Here is a 24,594-nt window from a genome sequence, read left to right on the forward strand (position 1 = left end):
TCGTTTTTCCAAAATCATTGATGTAAAGGTCTTCATTTAAGAAACCTTTTAGCCAATGGCATTGCATAACGAATTTTACTTTTTTCTATCCAAGTCTGGCAGTGCAAAGGGTATAGCATCCAATCAAAATTCTAGCTGGTCAAAAAAAAGATCGGTGTCTTAAAGGGTTTTTAATTTTATTTAAAATTAATCAAGTAATTGTTTTGTACCAAATGCTCTTTTATTTTGAAGATACACTGGGGGAAGGAGCGAAGAAAGAGAGTAAGGAAATGACTGGGAGAGTAAAAAGAGTACAATTTGATTTTTCAGTTTTATATTTTATTTTTATTTTTTTTTTCTGCACTTTGATGAAATAAATGCGTTGGTCGCCTGCATTTATGATAATTTGAAGATTTTAATGTAAAATAAATTAAGTAGGTAGGTAGCTATTTTTAATAGGTAGGTATAAATAAAAAAAACTAGTAAACAAAATTTTTCATTTCTTTTTGTCCAGGTAGGTCTATTTCAAATTAATTTGGTCCTCTTAAAATTGCTTGTACGTTAACAAAAGGTACTTCGGGAATAGCCTTTCTCAATTCGTTAACAGTGCAACAAATAGTCAGACCTTGAGAAGGATCTTTGAATTCAATGGTTGCATTATGATTTAACCAATTATTTTCGTAACAGATATTTTTGCAAATTTTTAACGTGGCGGTTTTTTCTAAGTACGGATTATTTGAGGTGATTATGCCAATGCCGCTGGATGTTTGTGGATCGTAAACTAATTTCCAAAAGTACTCGGGTACTCGAATTTTATTTCCGTTCAGGTGGATTTTCTGTAATTTTCCTTTATCGTCGGGTAATTCCAAGACACCGCTTGTTCCAGTTATCACTTCTAAATCAGTGTTCAGCTGTGTGAAAAAAGACGTGTTAGATATTTAGGCGTGAAGTTGAAAAAATTAATGAATTATAAATTTACCTTTATCGCTAATTTTCGTACAAATTTTTCGACTGTTAGCCAATTTCCTCCGTTTATTTTTTGCCATTGAGGAGCTGCGTTGATATACAAATAAGTTGCAAATTGCCAACTTGCGAATAGGAAATCTCCATCAGGCGCTAAATGACCTCGCGATAAATAACTATCGTTTCCAGAAGAGTATTTTTTGAAAACCCAGGCCAAATTTCTGTCTTGAGCTTTCTGTGAGCAAATTGAATAGGTATGATAAATCTCAGAAAAACATGTTCTTTTGATAACTAAATGAAAGAATGACGTACTTGAACGTAATAACTATTTGGGTCGAATCCTTTATACAGTTCATTCAATGAACCAGTTTCAAATTTGGGTCGAAATGATTCACGTTCTGCTCCTTTTAACGCAGCACCAATAGCTAAATGTTTGGTGTAGAGTGTATCAGCCGAGTCGACTAAATGACAGACTGATATCAAAGGATGCCATCCTTCGGCCTATAAAACGAATATTATTAGAATTATGCTTTACTCGACGATTTCCACTCATATCTTCCCTTATTTCTTTGGAAGGTTTACGTATAAGTAGGTATATAGATAGGTATAGGTACTACAAACCTGGAATCCTATTTCGTATAATTTTCCAGTTTGTGAGCAACGTGTTTTCGTATCTTTTACATCGGGCTTAGGTGGCAAGTCGCATAAAGCATCTTTAATAGCGAACGAGCCAGCATTATTATTAGCATTTGACGTGAATTCTTTGTCTTTTTGACATTTAGTATCCACAGACGTTGTTTTTGTATCACGAAGACGATTTTTATCTCCCGGACAGACTAGCTTTATGTTGTCGCCTTTCTCAAGTTCAACGAAGCCTTTATTTCCTTGAGCTTTTGGTATAAGTAAAGCGTAACTTTTATTCTGCTTCGTTAATATTATCGGTTGGTTTCGTTTCGGCAAATCTCCGTTCAAGTTTAGTTGGCATGCTGTAAAAAGAAAACGTGTTAGTATGGTTTATCGATTCGTTATCAGTTATCATTTATTTTTGTCTGATACTTTTTATAAGTGATCGCTCATTTTTTATCTTTGCCAATTTTAACACCGAATGTACCAAAATTAATAAATTTTTCTTTAATGATAATTATTTGTAGATAAAATTATAGGTACAATCATCCAATTAAAATTAACTACAAATGTATTCAACACATCAAAAAATGATAGGTAGGTACCTAATACCTTGGTACAGAAATTGAAAATAATTTCTTGGAATTGTTTTCACATGAAAATACGATCACTTCCGTTAGGGGAGGGAGAGCTGACCAAAGTTTAAAACGTAAGTAGGTATCTATCTGGGCTTACGAGATCTCTCACATTTGACGTACTAAACTGCTATTAACAGACATTTGGGTACAAAGCCTGATTATGAAAAACTTGAGATGAATATGTTGCCTAACTTTAAATTTGAATGGACAAACAGCCTTTTAAAAAACTGAAGTTAATTTTTGATCACATGAGTATAGGAAATAAGGGACTTGAAGGCTTTCGTTGATTGTATGAGTGTTTGCATAACTTACAAATTGAAGGGGCTTCAGATGGATTTATTTGGAAGAATCATAGTACTTCTCAAAAATAACGTAGAAAATGAAAGATTGATGTAAAATATAGATACCTACTCAATTAAAACATTAACAATAGAATACGTAGGTTATTTTATATACTTACTCTCCCCAGCATTCGACGCTGCACCAACGAAATATACCGACGAGGCGATTAGTAAAGTATATACAACAAGCACACCACTCACAGCCATCGTGTTTAGTAACAATATTTACACTGACTATCGCATCAAGTTCACAATCGTTCAACTGTATGAAAAACAATCATGGTCAGATTCGTCACTCGGGTTTATCTTTCAAATAATCGAAGAATAATTACAATTTTAACACACGTATTCACATTATAGGTACCTACAGTTTCTTCAATGATTATTATTTAAGTTAATTCTAAGAGTAGGTTACGTGAAGACACATGCGTATTAGTATACATCTTCCATTGGCTGTATTTGGCCTATCGATTGGTAAATAAGGTGATGAAATTGATCTCATAATAATTAATGTCAATATGCCAGAAGAAAAATAACACGATTTATAGCCCATAAAAAAATAAATCAAACTAATTATTAATCTTTTAAAGAGCGCTGTCAAATTACGGTAGAAAAAATATGATCTTTAATTCGAAGTAGGAATCAAAAATTAATTTGCGCACGTACCTGATCTGTACAGAAATAATTTTTCGAAATCGAGGTCCGGTCATTTGTATGTGTGGATCTAACGACCTTATCCGGAGAGGTTTTGCAATCGGATACCTTACATACGAGTACATCTAGCTAACCGAAGATTTTCATACGTGCAAAATGCATCTAGATGCGTAGATCTTTGAAATTATACCTAAACAGGTTTCCCATTTTGAAGACGACTTTGTGTATATTTCTTTGAAATAACAGCTACCTGAAGTCCGCAGTGGCTCGTGTTGTCAATGAAGTGTTTTTACATTTTCAAGGAGGTGGACATAGAAACCATACCTACCTACGATTGTTCTGCACTGACTTCGGGAGGAAAACGTGCAAATCTAAAACCAGATATTTGAATTTTGGATGACTTCCAAACGTATACATAAAGGGCACAAAATTTATTAGGTGTATTATTTTTTCATTATTGACTTAATAACTACGTATAAGGTCAAATTTAGCCTATTATATCTATATCGTGTAAATGTATCAGGTCACAAATGTACCTTGAAATAATAATTTGTATTTTTCAATAAAGCATTCACAACTAATGGGAGATAAACAAACGTAGGTAAACATTCAACAACGACGACGAATACAACGAAGAACAACTTCAAGAGATACTTTTACTTAGGTACCTACCTCTACCTGCGTTAGTTACTCGGCAATAAACCAATTTCTAGGAATTTTTCTCTAACAACATTGTAAAAAAGGATCATTTTAAATTTGTATAACGTAGGGCTACATAGACGTGAAAAGTAACTGGCCTAAGTTATGGAAGAGATGCGAAAATAAATGGAATCCATTTAGCGCAATGACCTGCAATTATGCAGTCAAGTTGGTGCCATTTACAATAGAAAACTTTGGCGTTCTAAGAATCGTGTAAAAATTTTGCCAAAAGTGTTTCAGATAAGTACTTGAAAAAATATATTCCTGCTGAAATTTGCCTAATAAAATACTCGTGCCAACTTTTGAAAAATAACGATAGGTACCTAATACTTTCGTAGGTATCAGTTTTTTTCATTTATACAAGGTGTCTCAACAAACGTTCTGCCCTTCAACTCGTATTTACTCCTTTTTGAAAGTTGAGTTAGCCGAAGCAGCGGAGAATGAGAAGACGAAAAACTGGTATAAAAATTACCCCCGGCCTAGGTTTAGGTAAGGTAAGTAGTAGGTACATTTTTACATTTTTTTCATTTTTTGCTCTTCACTTTTTGATAATGAGTATTGATAATTTAATCCATTTAAATCTATCATCCAGAATTTTGAAAAAATAGAATGATAGAAAATGAAAATTAAGAAAAATTGCTAAACTGGTCTAGTGGTCTGTCGTTTTTCATTACCTATCTAAAATTAAACCTCACTCGCTTCACTCGCTTGGTGTAAAATTTAGAATAAAACAGCAATAAAATAATTAAAATAAAACATATTGAAAAAAATGCATTTTTCATCGCGACTAATTTTATTTTAATTATTTTGTTTTTTTACATTTCAATTTCAAATAAAAAATTAAAAAATTTGAAAAAAAATAAAAAAAATAAAAAAAATAAAAAGTGTTGAAAAATATTTTTTCAACACTGATTATTTACCGATTGTTTGGGAATATTAACTCCAAACTATTGAGTTGGTAACACTGAATATACATATGTGATTAGAATCAGCTGTTAGTTGATAACATTCTAGAAAGGACCGGAAAATCTATGGAAATTGAAAGTAAAAATGGAAAGGACGAAGAAAACTCCAGATTATACCACATATTTCTGGAAACGGAGAAAAAGGTATATAAACGATGTTGGTCACCAGTCTCTCAGCATATTATTTCAAGTCAAAAGCGAAGCAAAGTGAAGTGTTCTCTGAGTTTTCTTGAAAGTTTTTCGCGAATTTTGTGTCTGTTTTCGGAGTAACTCTCTGTCGAACGCGTTTATTTGCGGCGTTTATATTCAATTATTTAACGCATATATACATAATCAGCGCGAATCAAAGTAAGTTGTTGCGTTTTCGTCTGTAAAGTATTGACGTTACATGTTTTTAATTGTTCGATTTGTGCGAATAACATTGTGATTCATAATATTATATTTACAGATGTCTCTTTTGCCGTTTGTTTTAAATGAATTGGATGACTTATACCGACCAAGGAGTGCCCTCGACAGCTTGTACGATCAAAATTTCGGCTTGGGGCTTCTTAATAACGATCTAGTGCTACGAAGACCTTCTGCTGGAGCATTAAGCGTACCAATTCGATCAGGCTATCTTCGACTTCTTCGTCCATCTATATTAGAAGAAAGTGGCATATCGTCGATTGCCGATGAACGTGAACAATTTAAGGTATGTACCTACTCTACTTGTTTTGTGCATGACTGTAGAAATATCTTTTTTTACCACTTTTCTGATACTAATAATGTAAATATTACAATTTCAGGTGAACTTGGACGTTCAGCAATTCAAACCGGAAGAAATTACCGTGAAAGTTGCCGATAATTATGTCGTCGTTGAAGGAAAACATGAAGAGAAACAAGATAAGCACGGATATGTTTCTCGTCAATTCACTCGTCGTTACAAACTTCCGGATAATGTGATACAAGAAAACATCTCTTCAACTATTTCGTCTGATGGAATATTATCGGTGGTTGCTCCGAAGAAAGTTGAGGCTATTGAGAACTCTGCTGGAAGACAAATTCCTGTCACCAAAACTAACCAACCAGCTTTGAAAAAATCTGATGGACAGGAAAAAATGGAATCGTAATTTTTTAATTCTTAATTTCATATACCTTACTAGATATTAATTGTACTATTTTTCATTTTCGTATCGTTCCTAGTATTGACTTTCCTTTCTTTAAGTTCGAAGATGTTCTCATAATGGTTTTATTCATATTATAGCTGTCTTTCTACTTATTAAGGTTTTGTTTTTTTAAGATGAGTATACGTTTGTGTGAAATTGATCTAGAGGTATGTGTTTTTTGATAAATAAATGATCAAATACACTTATTGTGTTTTTTTCCATTTCTTTACGTATTATTTATTATTTTTGTGTGAGATGTGCGTATTTACTTAGTCTTTTGGGTTATCCTATTGGAACGCTCAGTAGCATTGCGATCGTGGAAATCAAAATGTGAGATTGATTTAGGACAATCTTTCTTCAGCTTTCGTTGCCTCGATAATTTGAAGTAAATCATAGATTTGTTTTTTTTACCTGGATTCTCAAAAATCTGGTTTTTGGACGTTTTTTAAATCTTTTTTTAAAAACACTTTTCATACAAACTTTTGAAACTTGAAGTCTTCTCTCTTTAGGTAACCTCAGTAAAATCTAAAATCCATTTTCAAAAGCTACTACCCTAGCAGTGGATTTTTCATCTTCCAAAATCCAATAAATAAGACATTTTTCAATGAACACAAATGTATTTTGGTATATATAATTAAACTAATCATAAGCAAAGGATAGTACTTCTATTACCAGATACAATTCTTAAAAATAAAACACTTTTTTCTAGACGAAATGTACAATAATTATTCAATATTTAACTCTAAAAACAAACAATATTTTAAGATCATATCAGACTAGAAAATCAAATTAGTATATCATTTTATGTCTAAAATAATTACAAAATATATACTGTAAGTTATAAATTTAATTTTTTTTTGTTGTTTTGTTTGTTTGAGATGGGTATTAAAAATAACTCATAAGGTACGGTGAGTGATATCGGAATTTCGCTCGAATTAACGAATACAATATCTATATTTAAAAGAGAGTAGAGAGAGAAAGAGAGAAAATGTTGACATAAAATAGAAAAAAGTTATCGAAAAAAAATTGTGCAAAGAAACAAAAAGGACAAAGTACTGTATTGCTAAAATAGTATATATTAAGAATTATATATTTACAAAATTATATGATTGAATTTCATTTAAGAATTATAATATATTACACGAATGGGTTGTACGAGATACTCTTCGCTGTCAACTCCATATAATGAATTAATATAATTAAGATATACTTTAAAACAAGGAAAATACATGAACACATGATTTCAGATATTTTTTGATTTAGTCGCAACGATACTCTTTTTTTTCAAACAAAAAGCATATCTTAATATTTCTCAGATAAGTATAGTTGAAATAATTCATTCCAACTCGGTGTAACATAGATTTAGGAAGGTAAAGATACTCATTCAAGTTTTTTATTAACGTATCGATGAGGTAATAAAATTATTTAGGTATCGTAATTATGCGATGAATAAACACAATAGTCGATATATTGTCCGCTGATAATTGTGCGAATTTTCAATCAATTAGGTATATTAATTCTGCATAATTAATTTAGCATCGTGGATTTTGTTACATAGGTATAGGTTTAAAATAATCACAAAATTTTTCAAAAATCAACATTACAAATTAAATATACATTTGGTATTTTAATGCAAACGTGTAGCATCTCATATTATATGAAATCGTGCAATTTTTTGATACAATTAACACTTACCTACATAACTTAATTTTCAACAATACTGCAGTAGGAATTTCAAGCAAAAAGCGATAGGAACATGAGTAGTTTTTACGTCTGATTCTTTTTTTTCTGTTCAACTTTATTTGACCGAGATTAATTGTCTTTTAATAGGACTTCGTCGCAGAATGATAGGTAAGTACATATAAACGCAACAACTATGTACGCTGGCTTTTCAATTAGATCTATCAAAACAATCAAAACGGTAATCAATCAAAGAAAACATGACTTATGTACGTGATATAGGTATTCTTATCTATTTCAAACTGCGGGCATGTGCCCATATTTATTGCAGAGATCGTTTGATTCTCATCACTCGATTAGTTATTTGTTTATGATCGAAAAATTATTACCTGTAAGACCTATTTATAATAGGTATTAGTTAGGTAGGTACTTATTTTTTCTCGGGGCAATGTAATTTTATACACAACAGAGAATTTATCTTAAAACAATTATATCTACATAACGAATATACATATTATTTATTACATATAGACGGGATAAATGGAAATTTCAGGAAAATATCGTTTACTATAGCAAAACAAAAAATATAAATACATAGTAAATTTGCAAATATTTTGCGTTTGGATTTTTGTACCGATTTACTTATTTCAAAAAACAATTCTTGTAAGCGCATCAATGTTATGATAGGTATGCTTATTCGTTGGTAAAAAATTAGATGTACCTATGCAATATGCATGTAGGAGTTTAGGTAAATCAAGTATCAAGATTTATAGAAAAATATACCTAATTTCAATTTCAATCATTTAGTATCTGGTTATACCCAAACGTGCTGTACCGGAATGTATAATTTTTAAAATGGGTAGGTAGGTATACTATCGGATGTATAATTTCATATAGGTAATCAAAACGTTATTCTTGCGGAGATCAGTCGCGAGGTACATTCGATTAATCAGGTTTTTAAATTTGGTTTCAAATGAATGCTCAATATTTTTGAAAGCATATACAACTTGAAACAAATCATATAACTTTATCCTATATTATTCAAAGTTATTCGGTAGATAATAGGTACATACACATGTAATTAAGACTAGATAATACAGGTATTTGAAGTATTTGACGTCGTATTATATTATAGGGGCATGGGGACAACTAAAATTTTTGACATCATCTTACTAAATAATTCCTATTTTCATCGTATTTAAATATTTTTAAAATATTGCATTGGTTTTTTTCAAGGGGAATAAATTTATCGACTGGTAACATTTTTGAGTACTCGTAACTTCAATATAATTATGCGCATACACGTAGGTAACAGAAGATATCGAGAAAACAAAAGTTGGCATTTGAAAGAAACATAAAACTTGAGTATTAAAAATAATGTGCAACCATAAAAAAATAACAAAAAAATCCACGTTTTTTTATCATTAGGCCTGAGATCTTACTTTAATCATAGTATTTATAAATAATTTCCGTACAAATAACGTGATAGGTATAAAAAATAATGTGAATGATAATAAGCCATAAATGTAGGTATCCAAAGCATATTCAGAGGTGAATCGAAAATCTCCCCTAGGTTTTCGCTATATGTCTCTGATGCTTCAATCAAGTGCTTAAAATTTTTAAACATTCTAAATTTTACTCTAGCAACCGTACGTGGTTTGCGACTTTTCATTATTTCATTAACTTATCATCGATATATGTATCTAAAGTTGATACTCTATGTGTTACCTAAGAGTCAAATGAGGCAAAAATTTGCAAAATAATTGGATCAGGATCTGTTTTTTTCATGAATAATAAATTCATTCGACGAATATGTTTGCTTCAAGGTGTAAATTTATTGCATTTATTTTATAGGTACATTAGGATTCGAGTGTTTATTTTTTGAGGGGGGGGGGGTTCCAAGAAATTAATCTTAAAATTTCACTAACGATACAAAAAAATACAAACATGGATTTTTTCAGGTCACAGCTTTCATTCTAACAAGGTACTTAAATATTTAGTTAGGTTTAAAAATATCAGCGCATAGGTACTTTTGCCTCATCTTAATCAATAAAATATAAATTACAGATTATTCTTTATAAAAGAAAAAATATGTATACGCTGAAACGTGGAGATGATTACCTAATAATTTTATACCGTAAGTATAAGTAAATGCAATTTAAAAAAAAATAAATGCCACGATGGGGTATGTTTTTTTCAATAAAAAAAAATTCATTATTGTACGGGATCGAATTATTTGATTCAGAGATGTATAAAACTTGAAAAAATAAACAAAACCAGGATTCACTTATTCTTGTAGTTATTGGTGGATTCTTAATAACAAAAGTTCAGCAATGAATTTTTCAGTTGAGGTATATTTAGGTGTAAGGTACTTATTTTTAGCAGGAAGAACGCACAAAAGGAAGACAAGCCTTGTGCATTTGAATAAAATCCATAAATTTGTATTCATGAATTTGACAATTTTGATAAGTAGGTATTAATAAAGTTCTGAAGCATTATTCATATCAGCTGCTTGGAAATCCAAAGTAAAACAGTTAGGTGTACTCGATTAATCGAATATTATAAGTCAGATATAGATACCATTCGAATCCTTTTATATTTTTTCGTTCAATTTAAATCACGTATTTTTTCGCATTGGTTTATTATTTTCTTATGAATTTTGAAATAATACCAGTGAGTAAGGTACACAGGTATTCAAGAAGAAAATTTTTAACATAACGTTAGGCCTAATGATGTTCAAAGAATTCATTTACTTATCAAAATTTCTCACGTCTATTACAATTCGTAATTTTATTCCATTTATTAAATTAAAAAAAAAAACAAAAAAAAAAAACATTAAAATCAAACAATTTTTTTACAAAAATTGATCGTTTCTTTTAAACGGAAGGGAAAAATTGAGCAATTGAAGTTTAGATTAGATGAAGACACAATTCTTTGCAGAAGATGAGTGTCAAAGTAGGTATATCCTCGTGATTCTTAATCAGATGGGCAAACCATCATTTATACTGTAACCAACTGCGTTCAATTTTTGATTAAAAATTTGAAATTTATTCGCTGGAATATTTAATTACCGGCCATTTTTCCAAAACATCTATCGCAATCATTCTGCGTTAATCATTGTATCAGAACATGATCATTGAAAATATAAAACGTCTATTTATTTTATATCAGATGTGTACTCGTACAGCTGCCCTTCTTCAATTTTATTGACACAGACGTGCACTTGTAAGTTGTACTGCACCATTATGGAGACAGGATTACTGAATTTGAGAGTCAAGATAAGCAATTCAGGCCCAAATATTTAGACTTATTCCAACTCATTTGATTTTTGCGTACCTATCTTTCATTTTATTATTATTTTTTTGAAAAAAGAATACAAGACCAACTTTTTTTGTTTGGTTTTAAAACAAAATTTTATGCTTGTTACCAATTTTGAACGTTTAAAATTAGTTTTGAACATACACTATTTTTCGATTGTGAAATAAATTTTCCTTCTTTATCAAGTACTTGAGATGGTGAAAAAAGATAATTATTTGCAACCCACGAAAAAATCAGATTAGAAAGTTTACCAAAAAAAAGTAGAAGGTAAAGCCATCCAAAAAACTAGTGTTTGACAAAAAAAAAAAAAAAAAAAAAAAAAGGAAGCTGAAAAACACTACTCAAAAAAATAGGTAGATACATTCAAATTTCATTAGGTTTGCAACATCACTTTATACAATAATTGTTGAAAGAAACGTTAAAACGTTGCAGTCAACGCAATTCAAAATCAAAATCATTCAAAATTGTTGAAGTCCAATGAATAACTTAAATTCATTTTAATGATTGCTTGCAATTTTTCAACTGAGTTTCTCAACAGTCGTAAATAAATTAAAACTTGAATATTGTTGCTATTTTACACGTACACATCAGACAACAAGCAGTGTTTCTGCTACAAATCGAAATTGCATCCAACTTTTACCAACAATGTTGAAAAGGAGTTAGTACGTATATTGCAGCTAACGCAGATCAATTTCATCTAATGCTACAATCTCAAAATTCAATAAATATAAATAATATAATTTAATTTGGATGGTTGATTGCATTATTTCAACGCTGTTTTTCGACAGTTGGACTGTAATTGATCCTGTTTAGGTACAATGACATTTCGTACAATCATTCGCAATTCGCATCGAGCTTGCAAGAACATCTCACTGTGCTCGAAAATTCAAGTTCCCAATCAATAGCAGAAACACAATGTCCCTGTTGAAGTACTTATGTATTTCCCGACATTACACCCACAAGTATAATTTTACTCCTGCCAGATCTCAAATTAGACAACCTATCTGACATGAATACGAGTAGCACAAGCCGCAACTATAAGTATAGAGCCGCATCATTGCAGGTAAAAATGATGAGAGATTTACGATTAAAAATTCCCCACAGTATGATTATAGGTACATATTTTTGTTCGTACGTTGAGACGATTCCTCATTCCTCGCAAAAGTAACTTGATAAACATTTTGCGCTGAATTCGATTGGGCTAAATGTAACATAAACGCGACATTGTAACATAGAACATAAAAATGATTGTTAAAATTTATATATACAAGCTTATAAAAATAATTTAAGTATGTAGTTAAATTGATAACTTTCATTAAAATTCTAACAAGTAGTGGTCCCATTGCTTCTAACATACCAGAATTTTTGGATTTCTCCATGTTAGCATTTTAACGTAATACCTTTTATTTTATCGGTATTTTCTTTCAGTGTTAACGAGTTTTATTGCTTTTTATGAAATCATGAAATCCTCCTCAGTCTGGGATTAACGTATTTTTTGTATCGAAAGGCGACCATAGGTAGTGAAAAAGTTGAAACATTTTTTCATTTGAAAAAAAAAAGATCCTCTCAGGTACCTATACATAAGTATATCTCATAATCTACATCTGAAGGAATATCAAATCTGTTTTGATTCTCATTAAGATCCTGCTTCGTTTAAATAAACTTTGACCGGCGATAATAATAGAAAAAATAAATAAATAATAGGTACCTACGTCGTCGTTCGCGTCAATAAATTTCTCGAGTTGCTTTTTTCTTCATTCTACTCGTAGTACATAAGAGCAATCGTAACGAGCTCGCTTTCGATATAATTTAAAATTTTATCCACGACACTTATATGCGTTTACGCTTTATATAGACGGTTTTAAGCCGTTAAAAAATTTAATCATCGAAATATTGTTTAGAAGCCTTACATGCGGCATTTATGCGCCATGTGCACACACAGCACACTTTACAATGAAAATATTATTTTTAATGTAAAAAAGGTAGGGACGTAACATGTTTACTCGCTAGGTATATTCAAATACTGCGGGGTGTACAACTCATCTTCTTATTCTTCGCGTAGGTACACGTAATTTTAAACGAAAGTATGTCACAAAAAACACAGCTTTTTATTTCAACCAACGTACGAGATCAATTACAAAATACCGGAGATTAGTTTCCTTGGCTTTTTTCTTTTTATTTACGGCGACCGTTTAGGCAATTTTATTAACGTCGATGTTTTCATAAGCTTATAAACAGTCCAGTTACAAAAGGCGATTCTTATTCTTTTGAAAAAATTTAAATAAATTTTAGGTTCATCCTAAATTTATTGTATCAAATACTGACGAAATTACACCTACGAGTGGTACATATTATATCGATTAATTTCGATAATCGTGTACAACTGTAGGTATGTTTTTCATCTCGTTTGTCAGAATTTTTCACCAATATGATCTCCTTTCAAAATGTTACAAAGAAAGAAAATACCTACCGAATTATTTAAGCCCTCGAAACGTACTAACGATCTGATTTCCCTACAATGCGGAATTTTTTTTCGTTATTATTATTAAATATTACTGGACAAACGGGCTACGATAATTAATAAAATCGAACTAACAAATAATTGGTACATAACTTAAATGAGAAAGCCCGTAAAAAAAGGTATAAAAGAAAATTAATATTTGCCTTAAAAAAAATGTAAAAGGAAGAGAAAGAAAAGTAGAGAAAGATACAGAGAAAAGTAAATAGGGAAAGAGAAAAAAAGAGAGAGAGACAGAGAGAGACAGACAGACAGAGAGAAAAACAACAAAAACAAAATAAAAATGTGAAGAATGTATCGAAGCGAATATCAGGACTAAAAGTTCATTGATAATAAGTGATTGTTTCTCGAAAAAAATCATTTGACAACCGTTCGAATTAAACATTTTACATCTATATACGTAGGTATACTCAGCTCAAAAAATTAAATATGTTGCTTTGTAATTGAGCATAAATAAATATTTATAACGGTATAATATATTATGTATGTATATCTATATATAATATTTATCAAAGGGGCGGGGGGAGGGGGGCAGGGGGCAGGGAGGGGGCCAGGGGAATGAGAATAAAAGAAAAAAGGGACCAAAAAAAAACAAAAAAGAACCTGGAAATTCTACGTTTCGCTTTTTTTTCTACGTACCGACGATGCTCGCGATGAACTATCTTTCGTTGAACCTTTGACCGAACCTTTTGTCGATTCGCTATCGACCTCTGAAGAATTCGGAGGGTTGAGTAATTTTTTATATTTATCTGAATTCAAAAACCGCGGATACGAATCTCGATGCATCAACGTGTAAATTTGCGTTTGCGCTTCGTCGAACGTGTGTATTGTAGGCGAATTCATATTTTTGTTGATTAAATCACGTACTTTCGAATCTAAACTAACCTGCAATGTAATACATCATACGAGTTAAATCCAATTTTAAACCTCGTCCGAAAACATATTAATATTTTAGACCGCATCTATCGTTAACGCAGCGTTCAATCAATACTCTAGGTCATTTATGAGCAATACTTCAACAATGTAATTGTGTTCGCTCCAATAGTCTACTTTTTTTCCAAATTTAACCACATAAATCCTAACTTAGGTACTTCACTTGATTAAAAATCATTTATTAATGCAGCCGGCAAAAAAAAATGTTACACAAAAGAAACATCGCTCCGGTCTATATTAATAATGCCGACAAATGCTTTTCATTTCATTTTTTATAGGCACACATTCAATTAAAATGTGTGAAATTTTAAATCGCTAATTTTACCGAGCTTGTTGTTCGGCTCGTTATTATTGTAAAGACTGCCCTAACCGTGGAATTTTTTTTTTCAATTTGAATTAACGATGTGGTTGAGAAAAAATGCTTATTCAATGTCAGAATTTGTATAGGTAAATAATTTTTCCATTTGAACGGTCTTACTTATTTAAAATATAGAATTATTATAGGTACTGAAAATATTGGGTAAATCTGTGAAATTCCCGTCAAATAATTTTCCTGGTGATTTTGCAACGCAAACAGCACATGTGTAAATTAATTTGCGGAGCTCATCAAGTGAAGGGCGACGTTTTTTTTTTTTTTTTTTTTTCAAGTCTCGCAAGAGACCCTCAGTATAGTATAGTAGGGTCATTCTACGTCAATTGGACCACGAAGTGGTAGGCGGGCTCGGCGATTTTTTTGAAATTTTTCTTGTGGAAAGACCTTCCGAAGGGATGACCAATGGCGCAAATCGCAGGCCTCTAGCCCACTTTTAACGGCAGCCAGGGGGTGTCAAAGTTTTCAGTGAACCTAAAATATTATCCATTTCAGCAGTGGATAACTCGATAACCGCGATACCTACCAAAATGGAACTTTTTCTCATAGTTAGGGGTTTTGAAAGGCTTTTTGGTGATATCATAAAAATCAGTGTTGTCACTTTTTTTCGTACAAAAAATTAGCTCAAAAAGTTTCAAAACGCGTAGTTTTCATATCGTTCCGACTCTCAAAAATTCTGAAAAAATATATTATGGACAACTTTTCATGCTGAACAACATATTAAAAAATTGGGATGGTAACTTGTCGCAAAGTCGATTTTAAAAAATTTTTCAACGGATACGTGAAAATAGGGGTCAAATGCGTCAACTTTACCAATCAAAACTTTTTTTCATGTCTTGAATCAAAAAATCACATTTTTTTGCAAACTTTAAATTTTTTGAAATCGACTTTGCGACAAGTCACCATCTTAATTTTTTAATATGTTGTTCAGCATGAAAAGTTGTCCATAATATATTTTTTTCAGATTTTTTGAGAGTCCGAACGATATGAAAACTACGTTTTGAAACTTTTTGAGCTAATTTTTTGTACGAAAAAGACGATATCACCAAAAAGCCTTTCAAACCCCCTAACTATGAGAAAAAGTTCCACTTTGGTAGGTATCGCGGTTATCGAATAATCCACTGCTGAAATGGATGGTATTTTAGGTTCACTGAAAACTTTGACACCCCCTGGCTGCCGTTAAAAATGGGCTAGAGGGCTGCGATTTGCGCCATTGGTCATCGCTTCGGAAGGTCTTTCCACAGAAAAAATTTCAAAAAAATCGCTGAGCTCACCTATCACTTCTTGGTCCAATTGACGTGGAATGGCCCAGTATAAGTGAGGAGGTTGGTTACAAAGTTAGACAAACGCCACTTCTACAAAAATCGAGTTATTTATATTGATTCATATAGGATTTTTAACGCTCTTTTCATTGCCGAGGTCTGTTATTTTCAATATAGTACGTAAAAGGGTAAAAAACGCGCTCAAAGTTTTGCCTTAGTTTCAAACACAGACATGTGCAAATTGTCTTAGTTTCAAAAACAGACATATCCAGGATATGTCTGTTTTTGAAACTAAGATGATAGGATATGTCTCATTTTGAAACTAAGATAATGTTCACATGTCCGTGTTTGAAACTGAGGCGCAACTTTGATCGCGTTTTTTGACTTTTTATGTACTATTTTGAAACTAAGGGACCTCAGAAATGGAAAGAGGGTTGAAAATCTTATAAGTATCAAAACCTAACTGATCTAGACAGCTTCACTTTCAAATTATCTTCATTTTGGTTTCAAAATCAGACAAGTGCATTTTCAGGTTCTTTTTATTAGTAGTGGGGGGTGATGGTGGAAGGATATTTTTTGTATTTTTGTTACTCAGTATCATCACTACAATTTGTCAAATATCCCTCGCCATTACAATGCTGTATATTTTTGTAACAAAAAACATGGATTTTCTCAAAATCAACCCTGTGGCGTTTGTCTAACTTTGTAACCAAGCTCCTCAAGTAGTTTAACACAAAATTTGTAAATGCCGTATTAAAATTTAAATTTTTGTTAAATGTAATTAGGTAATAGATATTTTAAAAGGGCAAATAAAGAATTTAGATGAACGTGCAGAATCACAATTTATCCTGTCTAGTGTTTTTTAAAATCACATCCACACAGATGAAAAATTCATTCATCCAAAACTTTGCTTTTCGTACTACTTAAAAATTTATCAACGTTTGACTTCCTAAATGTGTGGAATCGCGAGATTCAATTTTTTAAAATTGTTTTTTCATTACGACGCATTATATGCAGGTATTTTCAGCTTGTTTGCGCTCTTGCGATAGATAGAATTTTATTCGCATCAAAGCCACAGCGAGACAACTGTCTACATTAACCATTAAATCAGCAGCAATCCTAAGGGATAGGAGACGAATACCGTATAATTCGATTAACGTACTGCAAAAAAATATATCCGAATCACTAATTTAACCCCTTCATTCAAAATGTGCTCGATTTGAAAACAATATTATCTTTGTGAAATTATCGATTGAACGAAACAAAGAATAAATGGACGGTAAAATGAAACGCCGCTATTCGTCGATGAGAGTAAATTTTTACATTGGAATTTCAAACAGTTTATGAATTGCGGCCGAGCGGAGAAAAAAAAAGAAAAAGAAAAAAGTATATATTCACCTCTTTTGGAGATAATATTGAGATAAAGTCTTCGTAAATAAACCTAGCTCTTTCTTCCACAACGTTCGGATTCGTTTCTTTCTTTAATTCTTCGCAAGCTTCCCAAAATAATATATTTTCTTCGCTATATTCACAACGTAAAAATTCTCTGAATATCCGGCGTCCAGCTGTAAATTATTTCAAATTAATTTTCACGCTATAGGTGGTACGAGTAGGTAGGTACCTAGGTATGGCACATTTTATAGCATATTAGAATTTTACAACCAACCTGGACTTTTCATTAGTTTATCGAATGAATCACCCCACAATCGTATTTCTTCTATAGATGGTCTGAAATGAGAAATATTCGATTATAGAAGCTATCACGTTATTGTCCTACTTTTGCAAAAGTTTTCCCTTTCTCGAAGGAAAAAATTCCATTTATATAAAAAAAATTGATGCACAACTACCTACATAACTGGGTCATTTGACGCGTGTATTTTTACTTACGGAGGTTCGTCGGCAGTGATTAGTAAATTTTCTGAACTTTTATGTTCCTCCTTTGGCTGCTTCGGTTCTTCGTGTACAGCTTTCACAGCTAAACTGTAAAACGAAAACATTCTTTTGTAATATTTCTCACGAACTAGCTTCGTGTATAGGTAGGTAATTATCGAATAATGTAATTTTAGTTCAGTCGAAAAATTAATATTCCGGTCTATGAACGGAGTTCGAGTTTTAAAATAAATTCCTGGATTGTATTTCGCACTTGGGTAATTTAAGTAGGTATTTATTATTGATGAAGGATGGATACTTTTTTGTGCAGTGATTTAATGCGAGCTTTATCGATTCGAAAAAATTATATTGATCGTAGCTTACTATCGTTGGAACGTTATTAAAATATTTTCATTGGATGTATCTATTACCTTATGTAACATAAAAAAGGATAATTTTCACTTTGAACATCTGTTGAACACATACATAGTTGCTCGAAGGAAAACGAAGAATTGATAAATAAACAAAAAGAAAATCTTACGACAGGGGCTATTAAAACGTGTAAAGGGACACATATTGTGCGCTCCAGATAATATTATCACTTTGAAAATTTACTGATAAAAACGACAAATACTCAACTATTTTCAAAAATAGGTATGATTTTTTTCTTGAATTATAATACTTACTTTTTCAAGAGCTTTTGCCCTCGCTTCGCTCAAGACCAAAGCAGACTTCTTCATTATTCCTTATTGCCAAATTTCATTGAAATTTTTCAATTTTTGATAATTATGAATAATATTATCGATTTTCGCCAAATTTTTATGAAATTCCAATGTTTTTTTTGTGATTTTTTATTTGCTTTAATGATTTATTTTGTTATTTTAACGCGTTTGTCAAAGAATTTTTAGCAAATTTTGCTAAAATTTGATTAGGTACTTTCTGGCAAGTTTCATTAATTTTCATGCTTTACATATTCCAGTTTTTTTTCTTTTTGATCAATTTTTCGGAAATTTTCGCCCTTGCAATCGCAAGAGATACAAATTTTTCAGAAAATTAGGTACTTCAAATTTCGACTTTCTCTCGTGTCTTAATGATCTTGTTGTTCTGCGATGCCATGCCATATTCTTGGAGAAACCCTGGGCTGTACCATTGATGTAATGAGAGTGGCACTTTACTATTCAAAAATGTATAGAAACAGCCATGTTTTAGTGTAGAAAACGAAAAATTTATTTTTTGGACTGAATTTTCAATTTGTGCAGCTCCAAAAATTTCCTATATTAGACCCTGTCTTACGAGAAAGTTGAAAGAAGAATTTTGATAAATGTGTCACCTTCTGTAATAGGTACGACTTTAACACGCCATTTATTTTAACGACTGCGCCTTCATTTGCAGCAGAACAAAGTTGTTTCTAAATAGAGTTCCTTTTCGTAATGAACTGCCCACTTGATGTGTGTTCTACAAGACTAAATAAACGTCTATTTGTGGTGTTCTATTCCTTAAAATATGTGGCCTGGCAGATCAGAATAATCATCTGATGCTCATCGTGTCACCACAATAGATGAATAATTTATTAAACCATTTTGAATAGATATAGGTAGGTATAGCTAAAAACAAATCTCAAGATGTTGCAGTTTTACAATTTTTATCTATAATTTTCAATCGAAAAGGATCCATTTTTTTGGAAATAAAAATGTCAGATTCTTAATAAGATATTTGGTGCTAAGTGTAAAGGGGTTAAGTAATTCTCAAGTTTTCGTCGAGTAGACATAATGCCCACAAGCCATAACACAAGCTGCTTAAATGCACAAGTTTATATATTCGTTGGTAGATAATAGGTATTTAATGACTCTGGAATTCTAAAGGAAATTATTCTACATCACACGTTATATTTCTTTCATTATTATAGCTAACTACTACCTACAATCCATTCAACAATACATGTGAACAAATTCGCACAATGATAACGCAAACATACAAATTTTGGAAAGCAATAAAAAAATTCTATCAATTTTAATGATGGTTATTCGGAATGAAACATGAGGGACCTTATTCCTTTGAGTGGAAGTATGCCACTAAATTTTACATCATGCTATAATGGTTGCATATCGATCACATCACAAGGAAACGAGATATGGCCACTGAAATTTTTTTTATTGAAGAACATTTTTAAAATTACAAAAATGAATGAAAGATAAGAAAGAAATCAGGAATTTGATAAAATCTCATGGCTTTTTAAAAAAAATATATGGTATATTTCTCATGAAAGTGATATCCCTCGTTTGAATAAAGAAACAACGTTATAAGTAAGAGTAGAAAATTTTTCAAAAAACACTAAAAAGCCTTGAGATTTCCCATTCTTTTTTTATTCTTTAAAAAAATTCTTGTCAGCCCTTCAATTTTTCCTGGAGAGATAAAGAAGGACTAGAGAAGTAGACTATGAAGCTGATGTTTTGGTGTCAGATCAAACTTTCGATTTATTCAAAAAAGAACTTTTTTGAAAAATCCCAAAGAAAAAATTTCAAGTGTCTTATACTCCTGAAATGTGATGCTATTGGCCTTCAAACAGAAAAGTCGCAGATCCTTGGCAGAAACATGGGTAACTTTTGGTAGATCGTCTAAAATGGTTTCATTGAGTAAAAATAACAGTACTGCAATTACATGGGTCAGAATTTCTTTCACAAATTTTTTTTCACCAGTTGTACAATATAGAACTAGAAAAAAAAAACACTAAAAGTTACATTCTTCAAATCATCTGCCAAAATTTAAAGTACCTAATACCCACTTTTTAAGAAAAATTTCCAAAATTTTGAAACATCGAGAACTTATGGAGAAGATTTAATTTTACTGAAGAGGCAGAGCTCGATTACTATACTTTTAGACATAAGTATAAGAACACAAAATGTTTTGAGGAAATTCAATCATTAATTTATGTAACTAATTCTACAGCAGTTTTTACTTCGTTGAAAAATTTTCTGCATCTTTCCCCTTTGAATTCCTCTTTTCTGAAAGACACAGAAAAATTTCATTTTTTTTTTTTTTTTGTTCTCTGTATCTAACGTTTAAAAAAGTGAAGAGAAGTTTTACTCAAGCATAATCTTTTTGGGTGAAGATGAAAATGCACTTTCAAGTAAATACATACTCTCTGAAAAAATTTACTGAATTGATTTTTACTGACCAATTCAGTAGATTTTTCACTGTTTTGCAGTAAAAAACTACTGCTTTTAAGAAGCCAAAATGTCGTGACTGCTAAGCAGTGAAATTTCACTGTTTCAAATTTAGAGAGTACATATAATCGTTTCGATAAAACACTTTTTACAAAATTTTCTCATTGTTTATAATGCGTATAGGTACTTCAAAAAAAAGGACTGAAAACATGACATTTTTCGCCGAGTTTTCAAACAGAGGTAAAAAGAGTTGAGCTAAAATTCTAAATATTGGATTAATTTTTAATAACATTTTTTTGAAAATATGATTCTTTAAAAATTTTAATTGCAAACTTTGAGATTTATTCTGAGGTAAGCCTTGAATGTATTTATGCATAGATTGACCAGAAGAACTTGACGTTTCACTCCTTTGAACGATTTTTCATAAAATTTCAAAAAAAGTTTAAACCGTTTTCTTCACATCCTGCAGACATTTTTTGATATTAAATTTTCTAATTAGAAAAATTGCGTTAACCGATTTTTTACATAAGGTAAAGTGGGGTAATTCCGATGGCAAAATTCAAAATTTTAGCAATTTCTCATTTTTTGGATTTCCTGTACATTTTGGGGCAAAAATGATGTAACAACTTTATTCCTGCGTCCTTCAGCTACACATTGACTATATTGAAGAGTGATTTGTGTGAAGGCTTCATTCATATAATTGAAGAAACATTTTGGAAGGTTGAGTTATCAGAATTACCCTAAAAATGGGGTAATTCCGATAATGAGTTTTATAAGGAAAGAAATTCTCCCAGGGTAATTCCGAGCCAGTAAAGTTGAAATATACCATTTATTGCATATTTAGGTTTTTATTTCATGTAAATTGAATCATTAGAACAGAAATTAAAATTTTTTTACAAATATGCATTTTTGAGGCATAATTTTTGAAAACTAGACCAACTAGAGAAAAATGCCCCGTTTTGAGGATTTTCTTTGATAATTTCGACCCCCTAAAACTATAATACATCAAAACAGGAAAAAAACATTGCAGGACAATTTTGCTGGGGCTATCGGAATTACCCCACAGCATGAAAAATGATCGACATGTTTAATAATTCAATGCCACCAAACAAATAATTATAAAAGCAAAATCAAAAGAGGTACTGACACTTTAACACGTATTCATCAAATATCAGCTTCTAAACAGAATTTTTCAACAAGTTTTGAACGTTAAAAACGAGTTTCAAAAGTGCACTGTTTTTTGCGGCAAAGGATTTGGGCATTCAGATTTTGAACACTGCACAGACTTGACAAAACAGAGCAGATGAACCATCTGATCATTAATGGGTGTAGGTTAGCACTAAAACTACCTACTTTCTTCATCATTTGTGCCAAAATGTGTTTTGCAACAAAGTTAGGGCTTGCTATCGGAATTACCCCATATCGGAATTACCCCACTTTACCTTAATTGAATTCACACAAATTTTGAAAAATGGTGAAAAAATATGAATCTGTATGACTTTTTGCTAAATACAAAATAATGAAAAAAATGCTTTTAAAGGTACATTTTTTCATTTGTTATTAGGAAATACTAAAAAAATAGGATACAATTTTTTTAAATGAACAATTTTAAATAGATTTTTTTACGTTTATTTTTACTTACGTCTGTTATTCTCTATTCACCAATCATGAAAAAAATTCATCCCTAATAAGTGCGAGTAGAATTCTCTTGTTTGTTGACTCCAATTTCAATTATTTGCGTATCACGGTTGTCAAAATATGTAATAAGCATCGAAAGTGAAAATTTATATAATGAAGATACCTTTGTCCCTGGAGTCTGAAAGTTAGGCAAACATGTTTGCATAAATTTAGCAAGTTTTGCATAATTACTGTGTGGGAGACCTTATTCCAACCCTTGATACTCCATGCGCTCAGTTTCGCGGATAAAATGACATTATAGGTACATTTAGGTACGACAAGTTGGAAAAGATTGATTTAGGAATCAAATTTCGATATCATATAGCAAACAAACGAATAGGTAGGTAGGTACTTCATATTTTTTTTTATTTTCAGTGTTCATCCAACAACTTTCAAGTTTCGCACCTGTCAATTCATGCTATATTTTGATTGGATCTCGGTGATTAATTTTTTTTTTAACAATACGAGGGTTTTTTAAAATAGTTTTATCATAGGAATTGAATTTTAAAAAAAGAACCACGACTGCAAATCTCAAATCGTAAACCAATCAGTTTACATTCCTTCCAAAGGGGATAGAAAATATAATATTTATGAAGTTGGAGATGAGTATTCGCTACGAATCATTTCTCCAACACTTCCACTTCGGCACTCTCGAACGCTAATTTATTCCAAAAAAAAAAAAATGTACAAACTTAACCAAGCGTACGAGGTTTTTGTTCAAATACGAAAATACATGTCAACACAACGAATGTTAGAACTTTTCTAATTAAAATATCGAGAGAAAATTTTTTTAATTTAAAAACCAATTGAATGAGGCGAACCTAAAGCATTTAAACTTTTGTCCCTTCTATTAAAAAGAAATATTAAAATGAAGGGTATATTAAAACGTTGAATTACAGTAGATGTTGCAAAATTTCGAAGTTTCGTTGCGCATGAAATTTGTAAAATTCGTCGCGTTTTGCTATAAAACTGCGAAACATATTCAACCGTTTTCGCTTCTATTTGGATTAAAATTATTTAAAGTATTTTAGTACGTACGAGAAATTTGCATAACAAAGATGCGGAACTAAAACGGAACTTGAAAATTATACCGAAGAGAAATAGGAGCAGTGTAACATAAATCGAAACCATAACAGATTTTATTACCAACTCAGAATAGGTACCGAATTTGAAGCAATGCTACAACCAAAACAAGTTGCAAATTCCTCCTTTTATCACCGTAAAAGTTGAAAAAAAAAATTTATTCACTACACTGAACTCTATAAACATGCGAACATGCGATGTTTATCCAGTTTCACAGTTTAAAATACTACTGGCCTTTTTTTTTTTTTTGCAAAATAATTTTTCAAATTATCTTTTGTTTTAATTAGTTTGTACCGACGACCGTTTCAAGTACGTACTTGTGCATTTGTGCGAATTTCATTCCAGCTTTTAAATAATACAGTTTATGGGCCCGCGCGTACCTACTTATGCTTTTTCATTACACGGTACTCTGTTCCAGAGGTAAAAACCTTTCATGAGAAACGTAAATACAAATAGCTCTTCACGTTTACCTAACCTCAACATTGCGATGGTTGGTGAATGTTCGTAAAGAAGTTACAGGGTGTTTTATTAGGAGCGATTGTTTTGTTTTGTATTCAAAAAAAAATACATTTATATGAATGGTGAATGGAAGGAAAGGCAGGAGAGGCCGAAGGCAACTTAAAAATTGTGTCCAAGTTTCAAAATGTACCCCCTCTTCTCCCCTCCATTTCTCCAATCAGCTTGTCTTGTTATTCTGGTACTTGGTGGTCAT

General features: G+C 31.3%; 3 protein-coding genes across 3 annotated transcripts in view; 1 reads left to right on the plus strand and 2 right to left on the minus strand.

Moving 5' to 3' along the window:
• Positions 1-462: 462 nt before the first annotated feature.
• LOC135840304 (uncharacterized) lies at positions 463-3,361 on the minus strand. Its single transcript, XM_065356757.1, has 6 exons — positions 3,212-3,361; positions 2,665-2,807; positions 1,564-1,928; positions 1,255-1,443; positions 959-1,177; positions 463-890 (listed from the first exon to the last, which is right to left on the minus strand). The coding sequence occupies exons 2-6, from the start codon at positions 2,750-2,752 to the stop codon at positions 510-512; spliced, it is 1,242 nt and encodes a 413-aa protein (XP_065212829.1). The 5' UTR covers positions 2,753-2,807; positions 3,212-3,361; the 3' UTR covers positions 463-509.
• Positions 3,362-4,918: 1,557 nt separating this feature from the next.
• LOC135840309 (alpha-crystallin A chain-like) lies at positions 4,919-6,210 on the plus strand. Its single transcript, XM_065356761.1, has 3 exons — positions 4,919-5,211; positions 5,312-5,554; positions 5,649-6,210. Exons 2-3 carry the CDS (start codon positions 5,312-5,314, stop codon positions 5,970-5,972), a joined length of 567 nt encoding a protein of 188 aa, XP_065212833.1. The 5' UTR covers positions 4,919-5,211; the 3' UTR covers positions 5,973-6,210.
• An 856-nt stretch (positions 6,211-7,066) lies between these two features.
• The window catches only part of Dhit (Double hit), a 60,643-nt gene continuing 43,115 nt past the window's right edge, over positions 7,067-24,594 (minus strand). The window contains exons 3-7 of the mRNA XM_065356759.1: positions 17,977-18,069; positions 17,756-17,817; positions 17,488-17,654; positions 14,164-14,409; positions 7,067-7,909 (exon numbers count right to left, since the gene is read on the minus strand). Coding sequence (XP_065212831.1) covers positions 7,904-7,909; positions 14,164-14,409; positions 17,488-17,654; positions 17,756-17,817; positions 17,977-18,069 — 574 coding nt within the window. The 3' untranslated portion in view covers positions 7,067-7,903. The remainder of the gene's footprint in view (positions 7,910-14,163; positions 14,410-17,487; positions 17,655-17,755; positions 17,818-17,976; positions 18,070-24,594) is intronic.

Source organism: Planococcus citri, chromosome 3 (genome assembly GCF_950023065.1).
Source record: "Planococcus citri chromosome 3, ihPlaCitr1.1, whole genome shotgun sequence".
NCBI classification, from domain to species: domain Eukaryota; kingdom Metazoa; phylum Arthropoda; class Insecta; order Hemiptera; family Pseudococcidae; genus Planococcus; species Planococcus citri.